Source organism: Pelodiscus sinensis, chromosome 1 (assembly GCF_049634645.1).
Source record: "Pelodiscus sinensis isolate JC-2024 chromosome 1, ASM4963464v1, whole genome shotgun sequence".
Taxonomy (NCBI): domain Eukaryota; kingdom Metazoa; phylum Chordata; order Testudines; family Trionychidae; genus Pelodiscus; species Pelodiscus sinensis.
In genome coordinates this window covers 99,981,045-99,990,044 of record NC_134711.1, presented here as the reverse complement: position 1 = coordinate 99,990,044, position 9,000 = coordinate 99,981,045, and the positions used below count along the sequence as shown (strand labels likewise).

Genomic DNA, 9,000 nt, shown 5'->3' with positions numbered 1-9,000 from the left:
TCAGATAATTACTACAAATATGTCTTTGAATCCCAGAAAGCTAAGTAGCAAATAAAACACAGAAATGTAGCTCCTGTTATCTTAGCTTCACTGTTACATTATATAAGAGAATGGCCGTGTTTTATGTAGAAGCTATACAAAAGGGGCAGTCCAGTGGCTTAGTTTAGTGATAGAACTAAGAACTGTCATCACAATTATATGCATTGGATTTCCATTCTTGCTGTCTTGCTTCCTGGCCTGACAGAGGCTAGGAGAGCAGCAGGAGCAGTACATTCACTGCTGGGGACAAGGGAAAGCATCACGTCTCTCAGCAGTGACCTCTCCAATTGACAAAGGAGCAGTGCTGAAGGGAACCCTACACTATGCTATCCACCTCTGCTAACATGATCATGGTTGCAATGAAGGGATCTACACAGGAGTAGATGGTACCAAAAAAGGGAGTGAAGGAGTGAACTTTCATAGCTTCAACAGAAACACAGAAGAATCCTCTTCCCTTGGATAGAAGTAGCATAAAGTATTCCGCTCACAGTTTTTCTGTCTTGGTGTTAGCCAAATTTTCTTATAAAGGGAAGAAGAAAGTTAAGGATTCCTGTGTGCATATAGTCATGTGTCTATTTGTGATCCTCTTATGCCATGGAAAAATGGTAATTGTATACAAACAGTCCGTATCAGTTTTGTATGCTGCAGAGCCCTTTGACAGCCTGGCAATCCCTTTTTATTCCTCCGACTGTTAGAGTGTGTGTGTGTGTGTGTGTGTGTGTGTGTGTGTGTGTGTGTGTGCGCGCGTGTGTGAGAGAGAGAGAGAGAGAGAGAGAGAGAGAGTGGTGCTGCTGAATATAGAAAGTTATAGATGTTCTCATCAGCCACATGAAATGCAACAGAGATTCCTTCCAAAAGCCAAGAGAGCAGAGGCTGCAGACAACAGATGGAAGAGGGCTCCCATAACTGCCAATTTTCAAAGTGTTTGCATTGAAAAGAGAGGAGGTGCTATTTTGATTGATATTTAAAGGCAGTATATAAGACAGAGGAATTCTTCTCCCCCTCTGCTTGTCAGACTGATCTGCATATTCTCAACTGGACTTGGGGCTACGAGTTGAATCTGAAGGACTGAAACTCATTGGGAATAAATAGTGTCACAATGCCGGAACCCACTCAGAAAGCTGGTAAGCATAACCCTAGAACCTTTAAAAAAAATTACGTATCTTTACAAAACACAAAAAGTAACCGTTAGCCCATCTTGCATTGGACTAATTAATGACATCCAAGAGTGTCAGCCCTAATCAATATGCCAACATTATATTATTGCATAATCATATATTAATAAATTTAAGCAAAGTGACTACATTACAGTAGGACTCCTGTACAAAACTGAATTGACCTACAACTATTTTAAAAGACAGTTTGTCCTTTAAAAGTATGCAAAGTTTTGGAAATGTAATCTTTGATTTCTTTCTTTCTGGCTATAAAATTAATTTGAACAGAACAGGAGGATTCATTTGTGTTTTCAAAATTCAGTATATATCTATGGTTTGCAAAAGCTTATTTCATGAAAATTAAGCTCAGGTCTATATTAGATTATAAAAGGATGTGATCATCTATCTAAATAATTTGATATACATGTATTCTGTATGTGTGATCTTTAAGAAAAGAGACATTCTGTTTTTCTATATAGATTGATCTGATAGTATATTTTCAGGAGGAGAACAGTTTAGGATAGAAAAACTATGCCATTTGTTCTGCAGTCCTTTCAGAGGCAAAACTCCCACTGATGTTACAAGCTATGTAACTAGGGACTTCAGACACATATTTGTATGTTAGTGAGATTTTGGAATGGTTAAGAAGTTTAATTACTATCTTATGGTTTAAAAAAAAATCATCTGGTACAGTTTTGGAACTCTTTCAATGAGTAAAACCAAATTTATCACACATTGCTTATAGACTGTTTATTGAATCTTTGCACTTCCATAGTGATGTGAGATTCCATCATCACTTTTCTTTCATAATTAACATTTCTCTATGACTAGAAGGGTGGGAGGTTCTTGGGTAACAGTTTTCATTCTTATTATTTGTTTAGCATTGACAATGCACTCACTGCTGTAGGAGAAAAAAATAAAGATTGAATGTAAACTATTTGGGCAGTGATTAAGAAGGATTCTGTAGTCAAATTACTAACAATATGTGGACCACAGAAGGTTTACAGATTAACTGAATGAAAAACAAAACTTTTCTTGCACAGTTCAGGAGATGACCCTACAAACCTTAGTAATGTGAGCCCTTACTCACATGAGCAAGGGTTTTCAGGACCATACCCTTTATCTTCCCCCATGTGGGGTGCATGTTTTTCATCCACAAATAATTTGAAAAGCTGTAGTATTTACAATGGAGCCTTTCTAATCAAGGGAAGTCTTTAGATATCTTAGGTTAGATTCTAATTTCAGTTATATTAGGGTAAACAAAGAGCAACCAGATGAAGTCCTTATTTTACACTGATTTAATTGAGATCTTAATTTTGCCTCCAATTTAATTTCTTTTCCTAAGAGCCAGAGGCTTAATGGTACAGAGTATTCTCAGTTCCCAATTACTTCAATAGAGTTATGGGCACTCACCACTTCATAGAAAGTACTCAGCACCTTGCAGGATTGAAACTTCATTTTATGTTTCAGTTGCTTACAAAACCTATCCATGTGAACAAAACTGAATTTAGTACCAATCTATAATAATCTCAGAAAAACTTCATTTATACACGTGTATGCGCAATTTGTTTCAGCATTGACATATCAGTATAAATGGAATTCTTTCCAAAGACTTTCTGAATATTTTATCTGGTGTCATTAAGAACAAGGAGATGAATAACTTTCTGTGGGATTTGAAGGCTTCAGCACCTCACAGGCAAAGCTATGCACTTTGCAGGATTGACCTCTAAACAACTAGTGTTGACAGGCTGTGATGATCAATTTACTTGCTGGCTTTCCTTAGAGCCCATAGACAATGATGGATGAAGTATCCCACTGAAAATAGCTACACCAAATGCATGCACTAATACGAGAGCCTAATCCTCTGTAAGAGCCAAGCCCCTTCTAAAGTATCTTGTATGTAATGTGAATGATTTATGTGTGTATTAAGTGTCCTTTTTGACTAGATATAACACAGCTTAATCAAAAGGCATTCTGAGACTTCTGACTGAAACAAAACTAGAAACATTTATGTAATGTTTAAGCAAAAACAGATTTTTTGTTTGGAATATGGTGTCTTTTTTGAGAGAGAGAGAGAAAGAGAGAGGTTGCTCTTTGAATGACTAAATCAGGTTAAATGAAAATGTAAGAGCATAGACAGATTAACAGAATACTATGGTTATATTTCAAAATAATTTCAGTAGACTTTGAACAAAAAAATGTAACAGTGATGCAACAAACAAGATGTTTTGGATGAGCCTACATTCAGAGACATAAGGCGGGCCCTATCAAATTCACAGTCCAATTTGGTCAATTTCATAGTGGTTAGGGTTTTACAAATAATTTCATGATTTCAACTATTTAAATTTGAATTTCATAATGTCATCATTGTAGGGGTCTTGACCCAAAAAAGGGTTGAGGGCATCACAAGGTTATTGTAGGAGGGATTGCAATACTGCTACCTTTACTTCTGTACTGCTACTGGTGGTAGTGCTGCTTTCAAAATTGGGCATCTGGAGAGCAACAGCAGCTGCAGACCAGAAGCCCAGCTCTGAAGGCAGAGCTGCCACCGGGAGCAATGCAGAAGAAAAGATGGCATGGTATGACAGTGGAACCTTTCCTTTAGTGCTGTTCCCTGCAGAGCTGACAGTCAGCAGTCACCACTCTCCAGCCACCCAATTCAGCTGTACTACTACTGCTGCTACTGTGAGATTTCAGATGCCGATGTGATCAGTAAATGACTGTTCTCAAAGCAACATCCAGGGTGTGAAGGAGTAAATTCAGGTAATTGATTATGATCACATGCTAGAAAGACTCACGACACACTAGCAGGCATCACTGAGAGGACTCATGCAGGAAGCTCTCTACTTTTGGAAATTAGTGGGCTGAATACAGTGGAAAAGGAAGTGCAAAGAAAGGTGTCAAGCATAGGATTTTCCATTGTGTGTGGAGAGAGCCATCACAGTAGCATCTGAACACTATTCACTGTGCTTTTGTGAAACTGCCAACTCTCAAACTATTTCCAGCTATTTGTGGACACCATCCCATGGGACAGGTGCAACAAGCATGTAGCAATGAGCCCCATACATTTGTGTGTGTTTATTCTTCCCAATATAGGAATTAAACCATGACCATGGCATAAATTAGTGTTAACCAACAATCAGTTCTGGTGTTGGTCTCTGAGATCTCCCTGACACAGGTTTGAAAGGCAGCAAGCCGGTCCCTGTTGTCAGAAAACAGTGGCATAGATCAGTGTTTCTCAACCAGTGGTACAAGTACCATTAGGGATACTCGAGAGAAGTCTGGGGGGTATGTGAACACAACTGAAATTTGGAGAAAACTAAATTTTTGTTTTAAGTTTTACAGCACTTTATTATTTTTGTACTTTTTACACCCAAAAAATTAATCGCCCACCCAGCTACGATTAAGTTGTTTAAACAAATGTTTTGTAATGTTAGAAAAAAATTGTGTGGGTTTGAAAACTGTAGGTACTGGGTGTACTTATACTTTTTTTTTTTTTTTTTTTTTGGAGAAAGGGGTACTTTATAAAAAAAAGGTTGAGAAACACTGGCATAAATGACCATTCTTAAACCCAGTGCAAAGGCATCAGTCAGTTGTCTGCCACCTTTATTTTCTAAGATTTTGCAAAGACTAGCAGATGTCTGGCCATGTAGAATGTTCCAATTTCTCCTCCATGTTGGCAGAGAATGTAAACATGCTACAGAAGTAGCGTATTTTACCTAGTGAATTTTTACTAACTCCATTTAGCTACTGGAAGCAGCACAGAACTGACATGTCTGGAGAAAGCTGTAAGCAGACCATGTTTTCAGGAAGAAAAGTCTCTGGGAAGAGAAAAGGGAGTTGCACTTCATGCTTTTTTAGCAAAGTGAAAAACTGGTCCTGAGCTAGGGATGTTAAAAATCGTGTATCAGGGTAACCATGTAACTCAGCAGTTACACAGTTACCCGCAATGTGGGCTCTGCAGTATAAAGCTTAGCTTTATACTGCAGAGCCCACAGCAAAGCCTCCTCCCTGGGAACAGAGCAGGCAGCCCTTGCCTGTCTGGCTTCTGGGAAGGGGGCTTTGTTGCCGCAGCGAAGCCACTTCCTGGGGAGCTGGCTGAGTGTAACCAAGGCCATTAACCAATAAGTATCCGCTTACCAGTTCAACAGTTATTTGGTTATACTCTAACTTTCCAGTCTAAACACGCTGTTCCTCTGTTTGGGATTTTTACCTATCTGTGATTTTACTTCCCCGCTTGATTATTTTACAGTTATAAATAAAATTAAATAAACTATTTCAAAAGTCTTGGCATTAGTTAGAATGGTCAGATGATTTTGTAACTCAGATGTAATTATATCCAGACTGATAATTTTTCTGATAAAAGAAATGTCATTTTAAAGCTTTCTTTGCAACGTTTTACTAAGAGTTAGGCACCCCTTTTTATGTGATTTCTTATTACCCTCCTCAGTAGAATCTTCAACTTCAGTCTCAATATTGGGGATGCTTGAAAGATCAGCAAAAATTATTCTTCAATTCCTAATTTTTCAAAAATCAGAACAAAAATAATTAATTTGTTTTTCAAATGTTCAGGGTTTTGTTGTTGAAATTCAAGAAATTGAGGTCAAATTTCTTAGAAAATCATAATTTGTAAAATGTTATTCATCTCTATTCACAGTAAAGGTATCATTAATACCATTGCTACTTTTCATTTAACTCAGAAAAGTCCTTCAGGCAACTACTGTAGAGCCTTGCCTTGTTTTTGATGTTCATAAATTACAGCAGACCTCAGTTTCATTCCCTGCTCAAACCCTAGGGTTCAGCCTAGGCACTCATCCTAATCTAGCTGCCAAATAGGTGTTGCAGCTGCTGCTGTTCTTTCTGTGTAGACACATGCTCCAGCAAAGCATGGGACAAGCATGCAAACATTTTGTTGCTGCCATAACCATTTTTCTTCTACAGTACTGGCTTTAAAATCTCTCTTTCCCCCTCCCTCACCCTCCCTCCCACATACTTTAGTTCTATTGGCTTGAGTAGCAGTCCCCAGGGTAAGGTTCATGTACAATCTAGTCACATATGAGTCACAAATATTCACATAACACTATAGATGCACGAACCTTGCTGCCACATTTTCAGTGGTGCTAATATTTTCTGCATCTGTACATTTTGAATGTGGGGAATGAAGGGACGATGCCTATTTTACTTTCCCTGTCAATTCTTCATAAATTCTATTTTCATCACTTCTAGCTAAGAATTTGTAAAGGGAAGGCTTCCAAGCAAAGCCTTGACCATAGGTGTGCGCAGGGGGTGTGCTGGGTGTGCCCAGGCACATCCTAATGTCTCAAAAAAAAAAGTGGCTTTGCATTTTAATTTAATCGCATGATACACTCTTTTAAGCAAAGTTTAGTTGTTAATTAAAAAAAATTAAGTTTAATTAAGTTTTAGTTTCTTTAGTTTGTTTGATTAATAAAAATAATGCCCTTTATGATTTAGTATTCAATAAATGTTTGCCTTTAAAAAAATAAAAAATAAAATTCCCTTGGTGCACACCCTAAGGAAATGTGCTGTGCATACCTCTGGCCTTGACCATGTTACTGGATCCTCATCGGTGGGTCCCTGCCCTTATACAGAGCTCTATTGAACAGGGATCCACCTGCTTAGATTCAATTGCAGTCTGGGACCTGAAGTACTCTTGAGCTGTCTTTGCCACCTCATAAATTATTTCCAAGTGCTGCTCCCAGGCTTCCTCCCAAGATACCAGTCTGTCTCTTGAATATATATTTTGACATTCAGCCTCTCTCTCTCTGATGTTTCTTATTACAGTCTGTTTTATTTAATCTGGTTGAAAAGCAATTTGAATTGGCTTAAAAAGAAAAGCCAAAAAAACACACCAAACTTGATTATGGTGAAAGCTGGAGAAGTTACACTAGAAGTTGCCTCTCCACTAAAAAGCCTAAATTTGTCAATTTCTAATTTTCAATCAACACTTCTTTAATCTCAATTGATACAGCAATAAATTGATAAGGCAAAATTAGTCTTGGCTGACACTATGTTCTTATTTCAGTCCAAAAATCAATCTGCCTTACTCATAAAACACTGTACAGAACGTATTTACCATGATCACAATCAATCAATCAACAATCAAATAAAAATCCTAAGACTGAAAGCAACATAGGAAAGAGAATAAATACTCTTTTCAGTGCACTAGAGGGTGCTTTCTACTTGGCAGAATAGTCATTTGCAAAATGCTGCCTTTATGCCTCTCCATGCTGCACCTGTTGTGAAGATAAATAAAGGGCTGTCCAATTCTTTCCCCTCATAAATCCTAAATATATCATGTAAAGAAAGCTTTTTAAAAACATGCTACACTATCCTTCTCTTTCCCTGGCAAACTGGATGAATAACTGGCTTTATTTTCAGGCCTTCTGCCCAGCAAGAAGGACAGGGACTTGGGTCAAACAGCCACATGATGATGTAGCTGTCTGGTGAGGCACTGGTAGCAATCACCCCACATAAACTAATGGTTCATGAGGAACCATGTATAGTACCGAGCATAGGATTATGTTTTATGAGAGGCATCCAGAGTAGGGTTTGAATTGAAAGAACAAAATATAGCTTGGAACAGAGATTTGTTCTGAGTGTAAATAAAGCGCCCTCAGAATAAGCCAAATCTTGAGGTCCTCATCCAGGCAAAACATTCACAGATTTCACCAACATAATAACAGTCCTAATATAAAATGAATGAATAATTTAGTGAGGGCAGAAGAGTGTTTCTCAACTAGGGTTGCCAGGTGTCCCTTTTTGACTGTACATTCTGGTTGAAAACCGGACAGCTAGCAGTTCCTGTCAGCTGACTGGGCCATTAAAATTCCAGTTGGCAGGGCTGGCAGGTATCCTGCCTGGCTCTCTGTGGCTTTCAGAACTGGCCAGCATGTTCTTCATACTCTTAGGTGAAGGGATGGGCCAGGGCCTCCAAGCGCTGCCCTTGCCCTGTGTGCTGGCTCCACAACTCCCATTGGCTGGGAACCACAGCCAGTGGGAGCTATGGGGCAGTGCCTGAGGGTGAAGGTAGCATGCGCTATGCAGAGTTGCCTGGCTGCCCTATGCCTAGGAGCCAGAGGGACATGTTGCCACTTCTGGGGAGCCTCCCCCCCCAAGGTATGTGCTGCCCAGAGCCCTCACCCTGTCACTCCTTCATGCACCCCAACTCCCTGCCCTAAACTCCCTCCTGCACCCCCCGAACACCCAAACTCTTTCTTTCTTCTGCACCCCTGCCCAAACCCTGAACTCCCTTGGGTTCCCAAACTCCCTCCAAGGCCCTACACCTCCCGCATGCCCTACCCTCTTGCCCTAGCCAGGAATCGTCCCTTGTACCCTGAATCCCTAATTTCTGGGCCCATCTTAGAATCTGCACCCCAGCCCAGAGTCCATACCCCTACCTGCACCCCAACACACTGCCCCAGCCTGCAGCCCTCTTGTGCAACCCCGAACACCTCATTTCTGACTCCACCCAGAGTCTGCACTTCCAGCCAGACCCCTTATCTCCTCCTGCACTCCAACCCTCTGCCCCAGCCTGGTAAAAATGACCGAGTGTGGGAGAGTGAGAGACACAGGGGATGGAGTGACCAAGGTGGGGCCTCAGAGAAGGAGCAGGACAGGGGTTGGGCAAGGATGTTCAGTTCTGTACAATTAGAAAGTTGGCAACCCTATTCTCAACCATGCTACAAACAGCCTCTCTATAACAGATTGCATCTCAACCTGGTATCGGTAGTACTATGGCATTTATGTAGCATTCTTAACAGAGATTATTTAATATACAGCCACTAAC

At 39.9% G+C, this 9,000-nt stretch overlaps 1 protein-coding gene across 5 annotated transcripts in view; it reads left to right on the top strand.

The window, feature by feature from the left end:
• The first annotated feature begins 887 nt into the window (after window positions 1-887).
• The window catches only part of MYBPC1 (myosin binding protein C1), a 130,630-nt gene continuing 122,517 nt past the window's right edge, over window positions 888-9,000 (top strand). For 2 of the 5 annotated variants that reach the window (XM_006138047.4, XM_006138048.4), the window contains exon 1: window positions 888-1,163. In XM_006138047.4, coding sequence (XP_006138109.2) covers window positions 1,139-1,163 — 25 coding nt within the window. In that variant the 5' untranslated portion in view covers window positions 888-1,138. The remainder of the gene's footprint in view (window positions 1,164-9,000) is intronic. The other 3 variants (XM_075939289.1, XM_075939294.1, XM_075939299.1) reach the window with 2 other exon arrangements.